Source organism: Paramormyrops kingsleyae, chromosome 23 (genome assembly GCF_048594095.1).
Source record: "Paramormyrops kingsleyae isolate MSU_618 chromosome 23, PKINGS_0.4, whole genome shotgun sequence".
Taxonomy (NCBI): domain Eukaryota; kingdom Metazoa; phylum Chordata; class Actinopteri; order Osteoglossiformes; family Mormyridae; genus Paramormyrops; species Paramormyrops kingsleyae.
The window spans coordinates 8,547,184-8,570,150 of NC_132819.1; the positions used below are offsets into that span (position 1 = coordinate 8,547,184).

Genomic DNA, 22,967 nt, shown 5'->3' on the forward strand with positions numbered 1-22,967 from the left:
TTTAGTTATGAAATCAATTTATTTGAAAAATGTACTGAATTCCTCCTCAGAAGTTCCCAGCATACCAAAGGTGCCTGTAGTTCCTCCTCTTGACCAAAGGCTATAGAACCTGGAAAAACATTACGTAATCACTGCAAATTTCAAGCCAAAAACAGTCAAGCAAAGGCAATGGTCCCTGTCAGAGTGCTCCAAAGTCCCACCATCCCTCTACAGACTGATCCATTTCTGCCACTCAGCAAAATCTATCGTAATATCCAATAATACAATCATTGTCCATCTGTCACACCCCCATGGCCAACAAACCTTGGCCTGTCGATCCATCGCCTAGACTCAATGGAGCGATATACGATGTCCAGTGGCTCAGCCAGACCTGGATGTCAACGTGCTCAAAACGCTACACCTGGAGAGGGAAAAAGAAAACAAGCAATTATGGTCTCACGGATGCCAGTGTGACCTGCTACTGATATGTCACCACCTGCATTCGCCCAGATTTTTACAGGTAAACGGAATGAGACGCTGCACATCTGTACAGCACAGTGGGTTCAGCACAGGCGCTCCTCACCTCGCATTAAGGCGGCGCTCAGCCCCTCAGCCACCTGCCCCAAGGTAAGGCCCCTGCAAAAAGAACAGGAGTGAGCACAGAGCAGCCTTCCCTCGGGGCACTTCCTGTGTGGGGGCCCTTCTGCACTGGCAGGGTTTGCTAACAAGCTGGAGGTTAAGGGATAAGCAGCATACCAGTTTAGTGAACTGACAGTTATCATGGCATTAACTGCTAGACTGCAGTTCAATTGTGGGCTACTCAACTGCTTATGCAAAGGTTTACACCATTTACTTATTTGGAATGAATGATTATCATTAATTTCTTTAAAACCCGACTTGAGTCAGGTTCTCTTTCCATAACTAGGGACTGTTAAACCAGAGAGACAGCAAGACTGTAAAAAACCTTGCCTACGCTTCAGAAACACCAAATGAGCTGACAGGAATTATGCCACAATACTGTACGGTTTCAGAGACGACAGGCTCAGACAAAAAGACTAGGGACGGTAAACAGGCAGACTTCCAAATCATGCAAGAAGCATCACATTTACTTACTTCACTGATACTACAGAGAAAACTGCTTGGCAAGCTAGGCTTGACCTAAAGCTTTTGGACTATCGGTGGCAGAGATATGAGGCAGCAGCTCAGTCCGAGTTTCACCTTTAAGAGCTACCGCCTGAACAGGCTGGCCCTTGGCACAGACCCCACAGTGTGACTGAGGGGAGGGCAAGCTGGTGCCATCCTGCAGGAGCCGCGGGGCCCATGAGGGCCGGTTCTGGCATTACACTTCAAGAGAGGGTCAAGATTCATCAGGGGGGCCAAACGATATGCCTTCAACTCAGAGGATGGAAGAGGCAGGATGAATCACAGTGCAGAGACACATACACACACACACACACGACGGTCGCCCTTGCGCTGGGCTGGTACACACGAGCACCAGATCACACGGTACCAGAGATACCCCACACACTGCATTAGTGCTGGGATCAGCCGACCTGCTCACGCAAAGCTGTTTCATGGAGAGTGCACCGCTTAGCCGAAAACGGACCAAGAGCAGTAAAGTACAAATGGACTTTACAGCACCTCAACATGGTTCACAGGCTGGTCACTGGCAGAAGACCATCATGCCCCCCCCCCCAACAGACAAAGCACTGCAAAAATGGTGCAAGTAGAACCAAAAGGACAGAGAACCTCAAACCTGCTCTAGATTACGCATTTTAAAAGATTGAGCGATGGAGGCATCAGTACCTGCAGGGTACCAGAATGGAAATTCATTTTAAATGCTCAGTGTGATGATTCCATATCTGCACCCACCATTCCTTCATTTCAAATGTCCATTTTCTGGACAGCAGTCACCCAACCACACCACCTCCCCCAACTAACCCTCTTCAACAAGTCAGTCTGCAGCGGTAAAATAAAGAAATAAATAAATATCACACTGGGCAAATGTGCATGAGGAATAACTCTGGATTCACACATGACCACACAAGGTTGTTTCACTTGGTGTGAGCCGACCTCAGTGCCACAGAAATGGCATCAAACCAAGAGATGATTACATCACTCTCCAAGAACAAGGATCACAAAGCCCTGCAAAAAACAGGTCACAAATAACTCACAAAAATCAAGTATACAAGGAATAGATCTGCAAAGAGAAACTGCCAAGAATACGTAATGAGTACTGTTTTAGTCAGCGTGACGGAATCACCAATGAAGTTTCAGTTTTTTTTTTTTTTTAATCTGCACGTAATAAGACTGAGTTTTACTGCGAAATCAAAGTATTTTCACTTAAAACTTCACAAAAACCAGGTTGCTGGATGACGACCTTCCTAGCAGCTTGTGCTATAGATGCGAGCTACCCCTCCCCAGCCACCCTCACAAAGCCAGCGACACGCCCCCCCCCCCCCCACCCCCACCCCGAGGCCCACAGGGGCGCCAGTGACACAGCGGATCGCAGCCGTCTGGACAAACCGCCGCAGATTCTGTTACACGCCAGGCGGGCAAAGTGCCGCGTATGTCGCTCCGGGACCGATGTAACTGCCTCAGCAAAATCAAGTCAGCAAGGGGGTGGAGAGAGAACAGCAGTAAGTTCTGCACTGTGATTCCATCCAATTAAGTGTGATGCCAGAACCTCCCTAGAAACTTGACAAGAGATCAGAAGGGATGGTGGGGAGGGGGATGTAAGCATTTTTGGTGAATGTAACAAAAACCTACTTACCTTCACTGCTGATCTGCAAGCACACCTCCTGAGGTATAAGTCCAGGCTTTACTGTCCACTGATTTGCTGCAGAACTACTGATGCTCAACGCACTCAAACTGCTGGAGCCTCTACAGAGGGAGGGGGGCAGGCAGGCGGGCCGCAGTCCCTGACCGGGAAGCTATCACGTCCCAATGCGCTCGAGACGCGAACGAGCCGAGAGATCGGCGACCACAGGGACAAAGTCGTGTGATGTCAGCAGGAAAACGGGGGGCTCACTTGCGAAATGCACACGCTCCCCTTTCATGCCCTTTCTGCTTCACTTGATTCGTGAAGAACTTGTCAAGCAACTGGCATCGATAATGCGTCCAAGGGCCTCTTGAAGAACAGGGACAATGTGGATGCCAGAGAAATTGGTCGACACCCATTTCCAACTTCAAAACACCTACAATCATTCCACTAGCTCACACGAAATTTCCAAAGTGTAATTTTTTGGTTACTGGCAGCCATAGCCTTTCAAAACATATAAGATATTAGTAGAGTAAGTTTCTTATACAAATGATTGGAAAACCTTTTAAAAGAATCAGGGGAAAAAAGGAATCTAAGACTGCCCAGCAAGACAGCTGAACTTTTAAAAAATGTCAGGCTTATCACCACACTCAAAAAAATAAATACCTAGAGTATTTTTTTAAAAGAGGAAAATCAGGCAACTTTTCCACTATGTCACTCACTTTAGCGGTACAGTTGCTCACAAGTACTTAGGAAAAATGCTCAGAAAACCAAATCCATGAACACACCCACTTAAATACTAGGCACCACAAAGTGACGAGATTTGGCTAACAGGTGTAGAGTAAAGTCAAGCTCTACAACTCTAAAGAGAGACTAAAGTGGCTGGCTGGGTACAAGCTTGGACCATTAGCAAGTTTTTATTGTATTAATTAATTTTTTTTAAAGCCCCATACGGCTGATTCTTGTAATTCAAGTTTTTTTTCTCCACGTTTAATCCTGGGAATAAAAAAAGCCATAAAGAAATGGATACCAAAAAGGATTCAGTGTGACCTTTCAAATACTCAACTGTTAAAAATGGGGGCCATGTGATTCTTCACCCAACAAGGTTAATTTGACTTAGAAAGGCAACAATAATAATCACTTGGAAAGGAGTTTTGAACTTCAGATGTGTCTGTCACAAGTCTCATTTCACTATTTTTACTATTAATATCATTACTATTAGAGTCATAATTTTCTTGCTCTTCCAGATTATAAATAGCATGCATCATTTAATGCAGTCAGACAATCAAGTTCTCGCTTGAAGGGGGGGGGGGGGTAGGCACTATTGGGTTGTCCTGCCAGCTTGTGGATTTAGACTGCCGTGAGTAAACCTGTCAGGGAAAAAAACGTACAGCAAAACCAACACACTGACAAGACACACAATGTTGATATACAACTGGGATTTCTTAAGATAATCACGGCACCGTGTTCTGGGTGTGCTCAACCCCAGCATACTGCCAACGACTAGCGTTGACTCCTCCATGACCAGAGCCCAATGTCAACCAAAACAGGGGGGGGGGGCGATTCCATCCACATGCACATGAGTTGTTGAAACACAAAGAACCCAGAGTGTTATTGCACATAAAATGGCCATATTAATGTTAGATATTTAGCCCATGGACAGATCAATAGTCACCAGTGTTGGGTCTACCAGTGCTCCTCCATATTTAATCAAAATGTAAATTTAAAATTTTCATTATTGGTGTTTGTGTAGAAAACAATGGACATAAGCTGCACAACGCAAAATTTAAGAGAATCCTGATGTTTCAAAAGGCCACTTAAAATGAGAATCTGCGTTTGACTCCATACATTTGCTCAGGCTTCACTACAATTAATCTGTACAGGGTAGTAGGCAATTTTGCAATAGCATATTTGCGAGTATGACAGCCCCTTGAAATGCAAATAAAGAAAATGCAGCTTTCAGTCACAGATTACACATCCGCTGCACAGACGCTGGAATTCAGGCTTAAAATTCAGCAACAGATTCAGCTGCATTCCATCTTTTGTAGCCAAAAGGCCAACTGAAACCCCAACTTCTGAAGTTAAGTATTTACTCGGCCCATCGTAGTAAAAATGACATCACACACTGAAATCACAGCAGCTTCAAAGGCTACTCATGTACACTGCCTGTGATGTACCTGGCATCTGGGGTCAAAGTCGTCACATAGCAAAATGGAAAACATTACAGTGTTTCCATGTCCCCATGGAAAATTCGAGCTGAAAACCCCAAAACCACATTAACCATAAGCCTATCAAGGGTCTTAAATTGCCCCACTTTCAAGTAAATTCAAGCAGTAATTTCAAGCCAAAGATTTGCTGCCCATCAAAGTTTCAGTGCAAACTGGCTTTCTTGAATGCACGTTGTACATTTAGGGCTCTTGATTACTTTCACTGCAACAAATGCATTAACGGCAACTGATTTTTACACTTAGATATCCATTTTGGTTGTCACACACTTCACGGCAGCAATACTTGCTGCTACTAAAATTTGAGAAGGAGAAGTCCATCCTATTTGCATACACCTGCAAAAGGTGCAATCATGAATCACAGATCATACAAAAAATTAAATGATGATTTGCAGCGTAGTACTCTGCTCCTCACAGAGGACTGGTAGGTAACCTGCAAGTCTTAAGGCCTTTGTCAGGCCAAACATCGGCCAGGCTGCAAGAACCAACTCGTAGAAGGTTTGGAAACAAAGAACCAATTACAGTCTTTATTGTAAAGTTACAGGTTTTTCAAACGTTAAATGGCACAAAAAACAAAACCAAAAACAGCCATAGAAAGTTGAAGCTAATTTACAATTTTCACCAAGACATGAGTCACAGAACATGATGACCGGACAGGAAATAATGTTTTGGTCGGGGAAAGAAGCATCTCCGCTTACCAGGTTACCACTTTAAACACTACTTCAAATACAAAATAAAAAGAAATTAAATCCATTAACATCGCTGTAAAAAGTAGTCTTCTGGCTAAAATGCAAGAATGCTTCCATTTAAATACAACCTTGACTAGAGAGAAGCTACAAAGAAGCGCTGATTTCGAATCTGGCCACTGGCTTAGAAACGGGGCTTCTTGGCCGGCCCATCAAACTCCTCACGCACCCGGCCGAAACCCGGGTTCCCGGGACCCATTCCCCGCGGGCCTCCAGGGCCACCTTGGGGGAATCGCTCATTGCGCTAAGGGGGGGGGCGAGAAAACGCCAGGTCCATAGAGCGCAGGCCAGTGCGGAAAGGCAGCCAAATTAAAACCCAACACAAAAAGATTTAAAAGGAGGAGAGTCCGGTGCAATGGTTCGTCGAAAGTCCCAATATCGCAGATCCATGGGTTTCAACAGGCGACATACAAGAAAGAGAGAGGGCAAGGGATTCATTAGTTAGTCTGACCTGTAGTGAATGCCTGGGGCGGAGCTAAAGCACTGACTGAGAGTTGAGGGCCCTTTCAATGGAGCACTGGGCTGAATGGATCAGGCAGCTGGTCAGGGTGAATAGCACACATGGAGCAGCAGCAGGGGTGGGCCATAACTACCTAACTGGTACTTGGCTCATTTTTGTCGACATGGATGAAGGTGGATGCAAGAAACAGACAGTTAAGGGGCTTGCAATCCGAAAACCAAGCAGAAATTAATTCAAAACAGAAAACTGTCCTGTGTAACTCTAGAATATAAATAAAAGTCTTCAATGTGTGCATTTCACATTGAGAGCAACATTAATGTAAAGAGAACTAAATATGTTCTATGGTACTGTAATGCCAAAACAGGCTGCAACTTGAAATTCCGTTTGTCTTCATTTATCACCTGTATTAAGCTATCAAAACCAGATGACGTCGCCGTAAAGGCCGAACAGGTTAGGTCACATGGCACACCCCTGTGCGACCCTCTACCGCTCACGCGCCAGACCACGCCATTTAGGGATGATTCGGGAGCCCAGCACAGCCATACCTTTTGGACCAGCAAAGTCCCTGTTTAGGGCACAGGTAATACATTTCACAGGACCTGCTTCAACATATAATGCATGCCACTGAGAAGCACTGAACTTCACAAAGAATCCTACCCTGGCTGCATACACAGTATGGTCCGCATTAAAAGATCGCACTAGTATTCACTGAGTATTTACTGTTTTAGCCGGTAAAGTCAGAAACGCAAACTGACTCCAGCAAGTAAAGCCAGTCCAGTTCTGCTGACAGTTGTCACAGAAGCACAGAAGTTCTTACAACGTTCAAATACGCACAAAAAAACCTAGTACTGCTGCCAAGTAATACGACACAAAATGCTAAGACCATAAATATATGTATAACTCAGTTTCCTCTAGTCACATGACAGCACCGTGTCATTTGGACGACACCAGTGCAGTTAACCAACCACGAATTACTGCAGTCTTCTTGGGTAGATTTGGACAAACCACAAACTGCAACTTTCTGATAGTTGCAAAATAAGGTTGCCTGGTGTTTAGTGCCAAATTGTATTCAAATATTCTTTACATCACATCTGAGTAAAGCCAACAAATCTTGTATTGGTCAGTAGGAGAATCCTGTACGTTGCTCCACTGCAGAAAATGTAGGTCTCCCCAAAGAAATAAGAACCAGCCGAAACGCACTGAACCAAGTACCATAGAAGAGGCCATTCAAGAGGCTGACACCTATTCGGATACGCTCAACCAACTGGCACATCTGCCCAAGCATAAAACAGGGCCTACTTATTACCAGGATATAGCCCAATTCAGGTGCTGGCAATGATTGAGTTTCCAATCAAAACTACAAGGACCCATAACTATTTTAAGTGTCCAATTGCTGAGGTCTCGCAACAAGAAATGTACGTAAATATGGCAAGGCTTCAGTCTCATCCAAAAAGGGTAAGTAACACAGCATACTGCCAACAAAGCAAAGTCGACATCACTGGCAGCTCACAGCACTGCCTCGCCTTTCTGGTACCAGCAGCTTCATACCGCGACGGAGCCACACCCCCCTGGTCCCTCCCACTGATTCTCAATATTAAGTTCAGCTTGCTGTCATCATCAGCTTGTACTAAAAGCCATAAAACTATAGAAGTTGACAGAGCACGTGTAAAACCGTGCATATGCCAACACACAAATGCCTGGATTACTGCCAAAAAAATAAATCTCCCCAACCCATCCATGTGCACAACCTTAGGTCCTCTCAATATATTTCAAGAGAACATCTTATGTACAAGACAAACTCTTGATAAAAGAGATAGGCTTCCATAAGTTGTTCCACAGCAATCGCACCATTTAAGTGCTTTCGGAAGCACGGGGGGCCTGTCTCTGACTAGCTAACACTTGAGACAGGACTTGCAGAAACCCCACCAGAGTGAGGAGAGGAGAACTTTTGGACTTGCTGGCTTAGTACAGGTTGACCATAAGGGAGGGAACCAGGGACAGGTGTGACAGGCTGCTGAATGCTTACTGGGCACATTGAAGTGCCAGACTAGTGATCCCGAACCCGACATTAACGCCGGAAACCAGAATGATCCTGGATGACAGACTAAAAATTGAGGACAATAAAAAAATAAAAATAATAAGGCCTCCCCGTCCGTCTCAGGCATACGTTACCATTTCGCTGGGCATCATGCCACCGCCCATGCCGCCAGCCGCAGGGGCACCCATGCCCTGGTGTCCCTCGAAGCCCATACCGCCCATGGGAAACTTCTGGGTTGGCGACCCAAAAGGCATGTCTGAAAACAAGAATGAGGCAAATGACTGAAGTCACATTCGTCTGCAGCACAGGCAACACATACACACAGCTGGGGTTTGAAAATAATGTCCATAACAGGCAGGAGGACTCACCTGACATGCCCATGGACCCACCACCGCTCATGCGCATGTCACGCTCCCTCTGCAAGGACATTGCAGGTAGGCAGTAATTAGCAAAATCGCTAACAGACACAACTTACAACCACCTACTGCTCCAGGCACTCACATTATCCATGTAACCCCCCATGCGATAGGACTCCTCCCGCTGGCGCCGCATCTGCTCCTCCATCTCCCTTTGGCGAAGCATCTCCTCCTCCCGGCGACGGCGTTCCTCCTCCTGCCTAAATGGGGGGGGGGGGGGGGGGGGGGGGTGACTGGGTGGGTTAATGGCAATTGCTGCCGCAGCACCATCTACAGCGCATGTGAAACGACCGTGGTGTAGAACTTGCAGAAAGATCTGGCGGCAGCACACACATGTACCTGAGCTGCATCTCCTTGCGCTTCTGCATCTCCTGGCTGTGCAGCTCCTCCATGCGCCGCAGCTCTTCCTGACGCCTCAGCAGGTCTGAGGAAAGAGGAGTCCGGGATATCAGAGAGGTAATTCAGGTGTGGGGGGGGGGGCGGTACATAAGGGCAGCGTGCGGAGCAGGCAGCTCACCCTGCCGGAGCATGTTGGCCTGGTGCTCATGGTAGGCGTCCTCCATCTCGCTCTCCAGCTTCTCCCGCGCCTCACGGATGTTCTTCTCCACCTGCTGCCTCTGTTGCTTCTCCATCTCATCCAAAGACTTCCAACGCTGCGAGTACTCAAACTCGAAGCTGCCCGGGTGGGCAAAGCGAGGAGGCTGTTCCCGCTCCCTGGAGGGGTGGGAAAGGGGCAATTCAATTTACATCCACCAGAACACTTGGCTGCAAACAACCACTGCTATCAATATATGAAACACCCCAAGCAATTCTGAACCGCAAGAGCTACATGCACCAACTAACTCACTTCTGGTACAGAGGGTTCTTCTGGGCCAGCTTCTCCGGGAGCCCATCCTCATCATCATACTGCTCCAGGGGCTCCACGACAACCGGGCGGGGAGAGCTGTGGGCCACAGACCACAAAACAGTATGTTTTGTATAATAAAACCCAACATGTTTTAGAAGGAAACATTTAAGGATGTGTATTAAAAGATCTGTCCTCTGTGTTACGTGTCCTTACGTGGTGAGCAGGAAGACCCCTTCGTTGCAGCGTTCCATTGCCTTGCGGGCAGCTGGCTTCGAGGCAAACTCCACGATACCCTTGCCCAGGGAGCGACCGCGGTCATCCACAATGACGACGGCGCGCTCCACCTGCCCGAACTGGGAGAAAGCCTCTTCCAACAACTCATTGGAGACATAGGGGGAGAGGTTACGCACTGAAAGGGCGGCAGAGTGCGTGGCGAAGCGGACCCTGAGCTGGCGGCCTTTCAGGGGCACGTCATCCAACTCCGCCTTGGCGATCTCAGCCAAAGCACGGGATTCCTGCAACGAGCGAGAACCAAAGGCTTCAGAACAGACCCAGCCACCAACATAATGAAACACTACCAGGTTAATTAGATTTAACAAAAGAACTAAAATGGCTGCCGTAGAACTCAGAAGCTGCAGAGATCGCCTAAATGGACTCACTAGGCGGATGAAACCGAAGCCTTTGTTCCTGTTGATGAAGATCTCACTTGGCTCTCCATACTTCGCAAACAGCTTCATGAACTCATCTTCGGTGATGTCGTTGGGCAGGTTACCCACAAACAGGCGGCATCGCTGTGTGTAGGTCTTCTCTCCGGGCTTTCGCAGGAGAGAGAGGGTCGCTTTCAATTCCTGCAAAAGAATAAGATCAGAGTTAAGCTCACCACATCATCTGTTTGTTTATTGCAATACATATAACTGTCTGGAATAATTTCCCCATTCAGATCTTGAATTTCACATATACACGCTGCACAGGGAAAATGGAACATTTTGGGCATTACAAGTTTCATCCCCCAAACCCCGTTATAAGTACAATGGTTAGAGGGTCGCCAACCCTCACGCACGTGGCGAGACACTCAGGCTTTCAGACTATCACGTCTATGTAGGATATCTTATAGGAAATCTATATTATTTCATTATAGACCGGAATATAGCTCCATACGTGTAAATACATGTCACATACATGTAAATGCGTCGGCATGTCTGCAGACTTGTGTCGAATTTAGAATCGCACGCCAGCCGACTGGCCAAGCTGGCAGCTCTGTATATGTAGTAGCATCAATAGACACAGTAGTGTCACACAATGGGGAGTTTAAAAGAAGCCTTTATCGAAAGTCATAAAACGACCCCGTTGTTAGTGTCACTGACTGCCAACAAGGCTGCGCCGCGGCAAAGCTGTATGGGGATCCGACAATGAACACACAAAGTGCACGGAGAGGCGTCGCGCGGATCGGCGTGGAAGGGCTCACGACACAAAATGGCGGAAGGGCCTCGCGCTGCCTCACGAGGGCGCCTCCGAAATGGAGTCCGCGAGTACTGGAGAGCTGGGCGGCCAGTCGCCACGATCGTAACACCGCGGCATAAGATGTAGCCTTACTGCCTACAATAATCAGCTAACTGGCAGCTTAGTCACAACCTTCATCAAAGAAGCAAAAAACGACGCTTTTCGACATAATTTGACTGAACGCTTAAAAAACACTTCAAATGCCAATTGTGCTAGGTTATCATATACTAATAAGTATTTCTGTTTAAGTTACAGGAGCTCCGAAAGAAGCCGGGAGTAGAGAGAAACAAAGCAGACGTGCAGCAGAAGCCCTTACCTGCGGCGGCTCTTCTTGTTTAACGTTACTCCTTTCTTGAGGAGGCGCTGGTAGCTTATTCGTAGTGAGAGGTGGTTGTTTCTGTCCATTGCCGAGGTCGGGGCTTGGTTGGGGTTTACTGGGTTGCGTCGGCGGTGATGTAAGGCCTTGTTTCGGCGGCGGTGATTGCAGCTTCGGACTGGGCTGAGCCGCAGCGGCCTGCTGCGGAGTCTTGTTCGGTTGAGCAGGGGGCGGCTGCGCTGCTGGAGACCCGGGCTGAACCACTGGAGGGGGTTGGGACTTCTGTGGTGTTACCGGTTTCGGAGGAGGGCCCTGGGTCGGCGGCGGGCCATGGTTCATGCCCGGCTGTGGAACTCGGTTTGGAAAGGGATGCTGGTTCTGATTTCTGAAATTGGGGTTTCCCATTCCTCCTCGCATCCCACCTCCGCCTCTGCGCTGAAATCCGCCGCGGTTTCTAAATCGGTCCCTGGACATCTTGTTATAACTAATTTAAATATAATGTAAAATCAGTCTTAAAAGCAAATCGCGAAACGCTTCGCGGTGATACGAATATTAGTTACGTGTGTCGCCACAGCCACTCGCCAGTAACCACTGTGAGTCCACAAAATGGCGGCGAACAGCTCCCTTTGTCTCTGTGCTGTGTAATTTTGTGAATTCCGTCCCCGCCCTGAATCCGTGACGCAGTTTCACTCGCCAATAGGATTGTACCTTTATCATACATGGGGTTTCAGTGGCTATTATGTATTCATGCCCCCAGGATCAGCGTTAAATTTAGGTTGAAAGTTATTGTAACACATGACATGAATATATATGTGTGTGTGTGTGTATCATGTCATGTGTTACAATAACTTTCAACCTAAATTTAACGCTGATCCTGGGGGCATGAATACATAGTAGCCACATATATATATGTACGTGGGATTATCTTTGGGATGACACAGGGAGAATATGCAAACTCCACACACATGGAGTCATGGTGGAGACTTGAACCCAGGTGTGACACTACAGTGCTAACCACTACACCACCATGCCACCCCACTGCACCCCAAAATAATTTTTGTATTTTGACATGTTTAAATAAAACATGACAGTATGATCAACATGTTTTACATCTAATTAATTTGTTCTCGATTGTTATTTGTCATAGCAAATAACAATATACATTATGGTTTCACGTCAGTGTCACTAACTTGGTAAGACAGAGTTTGCTCTTGGCACCTGGCTTAGCTCCATTTGCTGATGTCACTGGCAATTCGGATAGAGCCCCTTTCCTCCAAGTGCTCCCGCCAGCATGTATCATCTCACTTCAGTAATCGCAGCAGAGAAGACAGGAACAAACAAATGTTATTCAAATGTGAATTGGGCTGAGTTCAGTATATCATCAGCGTGAAAGAGTCGGGCTAAGGGTGCTGAGGAGCAAAGTCTCGCATTCCCATAATTCCAATCAAAGCTATGTGCGTAGTTAGCACTGCAGTGTGACGCTGTCCCTATGTATTTCTAAGTAATATCACAGTTAAGGACCACATTTGGACCGACATCCTGTTTGAGGTGTTACTCTTTCCTTCTGCTCTATGCTTCCCATGATCCTGATTAGGATATCTGGTCAAAAGATGGACAAATGGATGGACGATAGTTAAGGACACCGACTAGTTCGCGTCTCTAGCTAAGAATAAAGCAATTAGCTTAAATTATTCCAGTAAACTGCGCAAATAGGTAAAACTGAAAGCAGTTCTGGATAAGGAGTTAAAAAAACAGCAGTAACAATCCATACACCATAAATGCCAGAGGGTCCATGGTTTCTGTTTGTGTCCCTTTACCTTATAGTGTGACAGAACAATGTTTATTATGAATATCGAAGACGAATGACCTCCACTTCCCCACATATCATAAATGTGACAAGCTACTGCCTATTCTGCACCTGTAAGGTAAAGCATGCAGTTATATAAACATTTTTGGTCAAAACAAACGTATTAGGCCTATGGCAGTGAACCATTTTATAGACTGACATTATAAAAAAATATGGGAATAAAAGAAGCAATTTTTGAGACTGAATGCGTGCGACATGTCCAGAGTCTTCGGAGTACGACTGATATTCTTACCTACCTGTTGAGTTTCAGTAATGGTGGCATTTTCATTGTGCCTGCTTCAGTAATCCTATACATTGTACTATATACGAAAGTCACTTTACTGTTCCTTTGAAGCTGCCGCTCTTCAGGGAAGGCTATCCACAAGAGTTTGGAGTGTGTAGGAATTTTTGCCCGTTCATCCAGAAGAGCATTTCTGAGGTCAGGCACTGATGTTGGACATGAAGGTCTGGCTCACAATCTCTGTTCTTATTCATCCCAAAGGTGTTTCGATGGGGTTGAGGTCAGAGCTCTGTGTGGGCCAGTCAAGTTCTTCCACACCAAACTCACCCAACCATATCTGACCTTGATTCACAGAGGTTTGCAAACCTGACTGCAAGGCTAGGTGCTTGAATTTATATACCTGTGGCAATGAGTCTGAATGAAACAGTAGATTTAAATGATTAGGAGTTGTGTCTCGGTACTTTTGTCTATATACACTCACCTAAAGGATTATTAGGAACACCATACTAATACGGTGTTTGACCCCCTTTCGCCTTCAGAACTGCCTTAATTCTACGTGGCATTGATTCAACAAGGTGCTGAAAGCATTCTTTAGAAATGTTGGCCCATATTGATAGGATAGCATCTTGCAGTTGATGGAGATTTGTGGGATGCACATCCAGGGCACGAAGCTCCCGTTCCACCACATCCCAAAGATGCTCTATTGGGTTGAGATCTGGTGACTGTGGGGGCCATTTTAGTGCAGTGAACTCATTGTCATGTTCAAGAAACCAATTTGTAATGATTCGAGCTTTGTGACATGGTGCATTATCCTGCTGGAAGTAGCCATCAGAGGATGGGTACATGGTGGTCATAAAGGGATGGACATGGTCAGAAACAATGCTCAGGTAGGCCGTGGCATTTAAACGATGCCCAATTGGCACTAAGGGGCCTAAAGTGTGCCAAGAAAACATCCCCCACACCATTACACCACCACCAGCAGCCTGAACAGTGGTAACAAGGCATGATGGATCCATGTTCTCATTCTGTTTACACCAAATTCTGACTCTACCATTTGAATGTCTCAACAGAAATCGAGACTCATTAGACCAGGCAACATTTTTCCAGTCTTCAACTGTCCAATTTTGGTGAGCTCGTGCAAATTGTAGCCTCTTTTTCCTATTTGTAGTGGAGAGGAGTGGTACCCAGTGGGGTCTTCTGCTGTTGTAGCCCATCCGCCTCAAGGTTGTGCGTGTTGTGGCTTCACAAATGCTTTGCTGCATACCTCGGTTGCAACGAGTGGTTATTTCACTCAAAGTTGCTCTTCTATCAGCTTGAATCAGTCGGCCCATTCTCCTCTGACCTCTAGCATCAACAAGGCATTTTCGCCCACAGGACTGCCGCATACTGGATGTTTTTCCCTTTGTACACTATTCTTTGTAAACCCTAGAAATGGTTGTGCGTGAAAATCCCAGTAACTGAGCAGATTGTGAAATACTCAGACTGGCCCGTCTGGCACCAACAACCATGCCACGCTCAAAATTGCTTAAATCACCTTTCTTTCCCATTCTGACATTCAGTTTGGAGTTCAGGAGATTGTCTTGACCAGGACCACACCCCTAAATGCATTGAAGCAACTGCCATGTGATTGGTTGATTAGATAGTTGCATTAATGAGAAATTGAACAGGTGTTCCTAATAATCCTTTAGGTGAGTGTAGTGTATGTATGATCATTCCTCATTGCTTGTACCCAAGTAAAGATTCACAATAATTGCTAAAGAACAACTCTCACTTCAAGATTTTACAAAAGAGGCAATAGAAGGATAGCATGCAGCATTGCAGGGTTTCGAACAGAAATTTGCATGTTTTCCTGATTCTGAATGCCACTAGATGGCACCATACACAATCAACAAGCATTTTTAATGCACTTCAGTGTTTTCCAAAGACCGCAGTGAGTCCTTCCATTAAAGATTAGGTTTTAAACATTATTCATTTAGTTGAGAGCAGTAAAACTCAGTCTAGTTACAACTCAGAATAAAGCAAAGCATCATACTTTAATACTAGATACACACCTGTATGTGAGTGATTTGTTATTCCATTTCAGTATGCCCATTTGTGTTTTATTTAATGACTTTTGCTATGTTGCAAAATTGTCCATATGTATGAATGGTGTGTGTGAGTGTGCACTGCGAGGGGCAGGTGCCCCATCCTGCGTTATTCCCTGGCTTGTGCTTGTAGCTTCTGGGACAGGCTCAAGACCCCCTGACCCTGAATAGGGCAAGCAGGTGTGGACGATGGATGGATGGATGATTGGATGGATGGACTGCTGCCACACATTTTGCAGTTTTTGTTCAACACCAAAGATAAATTAACAAGAAATAAAACACTCTGACAGAGCTTCCAGAACACTGTTTTGTTTTTTTTTTGTTGCACATTGGGAATCATTCAACAAATACTGTAGATGCTGACTTGTGAATGTTGTTATAATACTACTATTATTGTTGTGTTTTACTGACATTAATAATAATACACCTGTGCTAGCTATGTTAAAACTATACTCAGAAAAAAAGTGTTATTCTGCGAACCTAGGCATCAGTCCAAGGTTCATGACGGAACCACACCCTTATCAGGAGAGAGCAGACATGAGGTAATGCACGTCAGAAGATGTTTTAGCACCAAGTTCTCTAACTGCATTTGCCTGACATTTTCACATCTAGTTAACTTTAAATTAGGTGGCATAGACAGTATGACTAAAAAGGTAGAAGATGACTGTCAAACCAATCCATCTGACCACCTAGCAAGCCAGAAAAGAATGGAAATATAGAAAGGTAATATTTATGTTTATTCCTTAAAAATATATTATTTATGCAAACTGTGTGTACATACAAATGCACAAAGCGGTTAAGGATAGTCTTGTTGACAAACATTTCAGATGCTTTCCTAGAGCGGCTTGTGACCTCAGGTTCTTTATCTCACTTTTTATGTTGTTTTTCCTACGTTATTTTTAACTCTGTATTTTTTATTTCAATACCTGAATAACGCAAGAAGTTATAAGGCAAATATATTCTTTGGGGTATTTGCTGTGAAAATAAATAATAAATATTTGAATACATGAAATAATAAACATTCTACTTTATCTTGTAAATGTTCTTTACCTATTTAATATGCAATGTTTTAGAATGACACTGTGACTAATTATTTAGGATCATTATTAAATAATAATGGTGGCACTAGATTCATAGTATTTAAGAATGGCACTAGAGTAGTATTTTTAAATTATTTATAATGCTTTATATTGATGTTGTTTTTTATTCGTATGTTATATTTATTATTGCAAAATTCTTTATTTTCAACCGAATAAAAATATTTAACTGTTCTGAATACCAAGGTGTCACATGACAACAAAAAATTACACTTGGAAATTAGTCTATATATTACTGCTACTATTTGAATTAGATTAAACAAACGAATTTACATTTAGTAGTGTGACAAAAGCATAATAAGACAAAGTGCTTATTTTGTTAAGCTTCTAAATTTGAAATACATAAAATAATCAGATATTACACTGTATACCAAACCATAACAGCAACTGCTTGTATATGTGTATCTGTTTTAGTTGTTCACACTTATCTGAGTTGAATGCTTTGCTCTTCATTAATCCTCTAGGCCATCAGCTACCCAGACAACAGCTTACATTTAAGAACCAAATATGGCCGAGTCCAGCAATTTCGGTATGTCTCTTCTACATGTGTTTTACAGCTGCTGCGGTGTGTGTTACTATGGCCATGTTTTACTGAGCTTAATGCCTTTAACTGACATGTTTGTAAGGTTGCAGCTATGGTGATTTTTAAAAAGGATAAAGGATTTGGGCCTCCTTAAATGAGCCACGATTGCAGGGGAGGCATGTAGCTTAGGATTAGTTTAGATAAAATGCAAGGCAAACAGATGAGATGGACAATAAAAATAGAGAATACAAACACAGAAACGTAGAGCATGTCTATCAAAGAAAGATTATATTAATTATTAATTCAGTCTCAGAGTATGCCCCAGAGTGCTGGGTCCATTCCTAACTCCATTTCTTTCCTGGATGCGAGTGCAGCTCGCGACTTTCTGGAGGCAAACCGCGAGCGCATCATTTGTGGCGTGCGGGACAGCAGAGCTGTCGCCGAAGCCGCCGCTGCCCAGCACCTACTCGATGAGCGGTGGACTGTGGAGGCGCGGTCTGCTCAGACCCATCAGGAAGTGATGAGGACGCTGCTGCGTGGCCTGGAATCAGAAACCGCAGCGATGATGTCAGCTTTCTACCAGATACTGAGACAAATGGAGCCCGGGCTCATTCAACAACTGGGTGAGCCATGTCATCCTGTACTTAAAAGTGATTAAAGTGATTTATTAAAAGTGAATATATATTATAAATCATGTTAAGGGATTTATTGAAGTCACAGTTTCTTGATTTTGTGACCATGAAAGCCTTACTGTGGTATTAGACTTGGTTTTATTGGGTCTGTTTTTACATTTGTATGACTTGTCCTGTTGAGCCAATTGCTTCACTGAATATACATTTTGAAGGAACTCTGTGTCTTTACAGTGATGTTGACATTTTCAGAAACAGGTAGTTCCAAGTTATTATACAGACACTCCTCTACTTATCAACGAGATACGTTCCAAGCGGCCGTTTGTAACTTGAAATGTTCGTAAGTCACCATTCAACATAATTTTAAGGGTATACGCAAGTACAAAGAACTAGGATGCCAGGAATTCGCACGCTACGCTGCTGCGCGGCGGCAGTAGTGGCCAGAAGTTGTACTAGGCAGAATTGGCACGCAGAAAAAATAAAAGATGTTGCGTACAGGAAACAAGAGCCCAATGAACAGAATTTGGACTTAAAGTCCTCTTCGGTCATATGTCTGAAAGTTCGTAAGTAGAGGAGCATCTGTATTTTAAAAATACAAATTTTCTCACGCAAAAACTCTATACGAATGGGCTTGTATAGAGTGTCACACATAAGACATTTACAAATAAATTATTACTGAAGATTAAAAATGGCAGTTATTATGCATAAAGTCTCCTTGGACCTAACCATTATGTTCACTGCTGACAGAGCAAATGGACAGTGTGAAGGAAGAAATACACACAAAACTGGACCACAGAGGTGCAGAGACCAAGCAAGATGAGGACAGAATAGAACATCTAAGGGCTGAGATACAATCAAAAAGAGATGCCTTTCAGAAGAGGAAACGGGAGACAATTCAAGCAATAGAAGAGATTGAAAAACTCTGGGAGGGAACAAAGAGAGAAAAGGATGATATAGAAAACATGAGGGCTAAGATCCAGAGACAAAAGGAAGATCTGGAACACATGATGAAAGAGAGGAGGCGACTAGAAGGCATGGTGGATCGGATGAAGGCTGATATACGGAAGCTGAGGAAAGAGCTAAGGCAAAACCGAGAAGAGATGAGGCGTGAGAAGAACTCAACAGAAAAGATGAGAGCTGAACTGCAAATGGAGAAGAGCTTCTTGGAGACAAGGAGAGAGGAGATCATGAAAGACAGGGAACAACTGCAGCAGATGAGGTTTTCAGTTTTGAAAGAAAGAGAAGAAATTGAACAAGCGCGTGAATTTACAAATCAAGAGAAACTCAGGATGGAACAGATGAAAACTAACATTGAAAGACAAATCGAGGAAATACAGATTCAGATAGAAGAGACAAAGGTGGCAAAAGAGAGGATGGAACAGATGAGAATAGAGATACAGACAGAGAGAGACACTCTGGAAAGGACAAGGTCTGAAACAAAAAAACAGAAAGATCAGTTTGAACAGATCAAGTATGAGATCAATAAAGTCAAAGAAGAAATGGAGAAAAGGTGGTGTGAGACCGAGAATGAAGAACAAGAACAAAGGGATGATTTACAAAGGCAAAGAGAGGAGCTGGAGAAAATGGTGACTGAGATAAAGAGAGAAAAAGAAGAGGTAGAAAATTATAGAGAAGAGGCAGAGAAAGAGAAGAGACAGACAGAACAAATGAAAGCAGAGCTACATGCAGACAAATACAGTTTACAGAAGGAAAGGCAGGAGATGATCAGAGAAAGGAAGGAGTTGGAACAGATGAAAAGTGAGATAGAGAGAGCTAAAGAAGGCATTGAACAAAGTAGGGAGGTGATAAACAGGGAGAGAGAGAAGATGGACAATATGAAGAGTGCAATTCAGAGGAAGATGGAGGAGATTGAAGTCACGATGGAGGAAGCAAAGCAAGCCAAAGATAAGATGGATAAGAGCAGGACAGATATACAGAAAGCAAAAGACATGCTGGAGAAACAAAAAAATGAAACAAGACGAGCAAAAGAGGATCTAGAAAGGAGGAGGTATGAGACTCTGAATGAGGAGATGGAGCGGAGAGCTGAAATACAGAAAGAAAGGGAAGGGCTGGAGAGGGCCAGATTGGGAATGCAGAAAGAAAAGGAAGAAATGGAAAAAGCAATGAATGACATGGAGAAAGAGCTGAACGAGATGAGAGAAGAGACAAGGCAAGAGAGGAATAATGTCGAAGAGATGAAAGCAAAGATGCAAACTGAGAAAGATGTCCTAGAGAGACAAAGAAACGAGACAAAAAAGGAGAGAGAAGAGTTGGAAGAGCTTAGAAAGGAGACGTTACAAAGAACAGATGACTTGGAAAAAAGCAGGGAACTGATGCAACAAGAGAAGGACAAGATAGAACAGCTTAAAACTGAGCTACAAGCCCAAATGGCGGAAATAAAAAACAAAATGGAAGACACACAGGTAGCAAAAGAAAGCCTGGAACGGATAAAGACAGAGATTGAACAACAGAGAGATGACTTGGAAAGAAAAGAGAGTAAGGTGAACAAGGATAAAGAACACTTCGAAAAGATCAAGAATGAGATAAACCGACTTAAGGAAGAGATGGAGAAAAGGTGGATTGAGACAGAGAAAGAACATCAAGAACAGAGAGCTCAAATACAACAAGAGAAAGAAGAGATAGAATTAATCAGGGCAGACATACAGCGAGAAAAGGAGAAGATAGAATGTGACAGAGAAGAAGCAAAGCAAGAAAAGAGGCAGATTGAACAAATAAAATCTGAACTACATGCAGAAAGAGAAGTTCTGGAGAAAGGCAAAGAAGAGACTAAACGAAAGGAAGCAGAACTGGATTGGATTGGTTATGAAATAAAGAAGGCAACCGAAATCATGGAGCAGAACAAATTAATGACAGAACAGGAAAAACATGAGATGGAGCAGACAAGAGTGGAATTAAAGAAACAAGTGGAAGAGATGGAAAAAAGAAATGGGGAGTTAATGCAGAAGAACGCTGAGGTAGAGCAATCAAAAGTAGAGATGCAAAGAGCAAAAGAAGTCTTACAAGAGCAAATTGATGATTTCCAGCGAAAAACAGAAGATTTGGAGAGAAGAAGATATGAAATTGTCAAAGAGGAACTGCAGCTGAGAAATGAGATACAAAGGGGCAGACAAGAATTGGACTGGATCATGGTGGAGATTCAAAGGGCGAAGGAGGAAGCAGATAAACAAAATGATGAGAAGGAAAATGATGAATTAGAAGCTGTGATAAAAACAGGTACAACTAGCATGAAAATAACATGGGAAGAGTCAAATCTGGAAGAGCTCAAGATCACACAGATAAAAAGCATGATGCATGCATATAGGGATGCCCATGACACAGGAAGAGAGAAAGGAGAACTAGAGCAGGTCAAATATGAAATAGAACAAGCACTAGAAGTTATGGGACAAAATAAAAAAGCAATAAAGCTAGAAAAGCAAGAGCTGGAGCACATGAAAGCTGAGATACAGAGAGAGAAAGATGACATGTGGAGGAGACGGAAAGAAACATGGGCTGAGATAGAAAAGCTGGAACAGATGAGAACAGAGGTATTAAAGTCCAAAGAAGAGATAGAGAAGAGTACAACTGTAATGAAGAAAGAGAAGGACACAATGGAACAGATAAAATCTGAGATAAAAGGACAAATAGAAGAGATAGAAAACAAGATTGAAGAAACAAGAAGAGCAAACTACAGACTGGAACAAATGAAGGATGAGATAGTGAGAGAAAAAGATGACTTGGAGAGTATAAGAGATGTGAAGGACAAAGAACCATTTGAAAAGGTGAAATATGAGCTGCAAAGAATAAAAATAGAGATCGCGAAGCTCTGGGAAGAGACCGAACAGGCGGACTGTGAACTGAGAGCTAGGTTACGGAAAGAGGAAGAAGAGCTGGAGAACAGGATAGAAAAAATACAGAGGGAAATGTTGGAAATGGAGCAAGTCAAGGCAGAGATAAAGAGTCAGACAGAAGAACTTCTGAATAAGAAAGAAAGAAACGAAAGAGAACTGGACGAGATTGAAAAAGCAAAGGCTGAACTAGAGAGGCAGAAAGAAGAAATCGAAAATAATATAGAAAAAGCAAAGAGCAACGCAAAGATGATGAGGACAGAACTTGAGAGACAGAAAGAAGAAATCGAAAAAAGGCTAGAGAAGACAAAGAGAGAGCGAGAGGCCATAGAGCAGATGAAAGCTGAGATCCAAAGTCAGAAAGATGAAGTGGAACACAAGTACGAAATGACAAAAAGCGAAATGTATAAGTTGGAGGAGATGAGGAATGAAATCCAAAGGAGGAGGAGTGAGCTGGAAGGGTGGTTATTGTTGTCATTGACGAAGAAGGCGGAAATCGAGCTACTGAAGGCGGGACTGCAAAGACAGAGGGTAGAGGTCGAAAGAATGCTGGTGGCAGCAAAGACAGAAAATGACACGCTAGAGCGAAAAAAGGCAGCTATCCACGGAGAAAGGGAAGAAACTGAAAAAATGAAGGCTGTCATAGAGAGGGAGAAAGATGCACTGGAACAGATGAAAAATGATCTGAAGAAAATGAAAGAGGAAAATGAAAAAAAAATGGAGAAGATGACAAGTGACATGCAGAGTGTAATGCAGATGAGAACCGAAATAGAAAACCAAAGCAGTGCTATGGAAGAGAGGATCAAAAACACACTGAGAGACAGACAAGAGGTGGAAACAATGAAGATGGACATAAAAAGACAAAAAGAAGAGCTGGAAAAGAAAATCGCTGAAGTAAATAAGGAAAAGGACAAGATAGACCAGATGAAGATGGAACTGCAGAAAACTCTAGATGAAATGGAAAAAACCAAAGAGGAGGAGAAAAGAATATGGAGATGGGAGGTATGTATCTGGGAAGACATTGGTCAGATAACAATGTATATCTATGTTGTCTCAATGGTGCTTTAAAGACCTGTGTTCAAATGCCAGTTCAGTCAATTGACATCACCTTTAGCACCCTGGATAGTGGCCACATGTCAGTGCTTCAGCATCCATGTTGTAAGCCAACAGTCAGGCTACCCAGACTTGGCCGCGCCCCTTAATTCCACCCCCATGGAAAACAGTAATTACTCCAGGTGGCTCCACTCTCACTGGTGATGTTACAGAAGTGGAAAGGGGTTACTGCCTGAATTATTTTTCCCCGAGGGCCAAATTCCATCAGAAGCATAAAGCTAAGGGCCACAGGGGCCACTACCCTTCAAAAAGTTTGCCAGGTAGGTGTGGGGAGGGGATTCCAATGATAGGCAGCCAGAGT

The 22,967-nt window shown here is 43.9% G+C and overlaps 2 protein-coding genes across 3 annotated transcripts in view; one reads left to right on the forward strand and one right to left on the reverse strand.

Moving 5' to 3' along the window:
* On the reverse strand, positions 1-11,934 carry sfpq (splicing factor proline/glutamine-rich). Of its 2 annotated transcripts, none has more exons than XM_072705981.1 (12): positions 11,289-11,934; positions 10,132-10,320; positions 9,686-9,987; positions 9,473-9,568; positions 9,143-9,339; positions 8,965-9,049; positions 8,711-8,825; positions 8,578-8,626; positions 8,344-8,465; positions 563-615; positions 304-400; positions 1-109 (listed from the first exon to the last, which is right to left on the reverse strand). In XM_072705981.1, the coding sequence occupies exons 1-10, from the start codon at positions 11,760-11,762 to the stop codon at positions 589-591; spliced, it is 1,656 nt and encodes a 551-aa protein (XP_072562082.1). In that variant the 5' UTR covers positions 11,763-11,934; the 3' UTR covers positions 1-109; positions 304-400; positions 563-588. The 2 variants fall into 2 exon arrangements, with proteins under 2 accessions (XP_072562082.1, XP_072562081.1); XM_072705980.1 differs by having other exon boundaries at positions 563-5,955.
* A 4,094-nt stretch (positions 11,935-16,028) lies between these two features.
* Positions 16,029-22,967, forward strand: part of LOC111854237 (uncharacterized) — a 46,912-nt gene continuing 39,973 nt past the window's right edge. The window contains exons 1-4 of the mRNA XM_072706013.1: positions 16,029-16,182; positions 17,021-17,085; positions 17,454-17,702; positions 18,456-22,555. Of these exons, the coding sequence (XP_072562114.1) occupies positions 17,064-17,085; positions 17,454-17,702; positions 18,456-22,555 (4,371 nt within the window). The 5' untranslated portion in view covers positions 16,029-16,182; positions 17,021-17,063. The remainder of the gene's footprint in view (positions 16,183-17,020; positions 17,086-17,453; positions 17,703-18,455; positions 22,556-22,967) is intronic.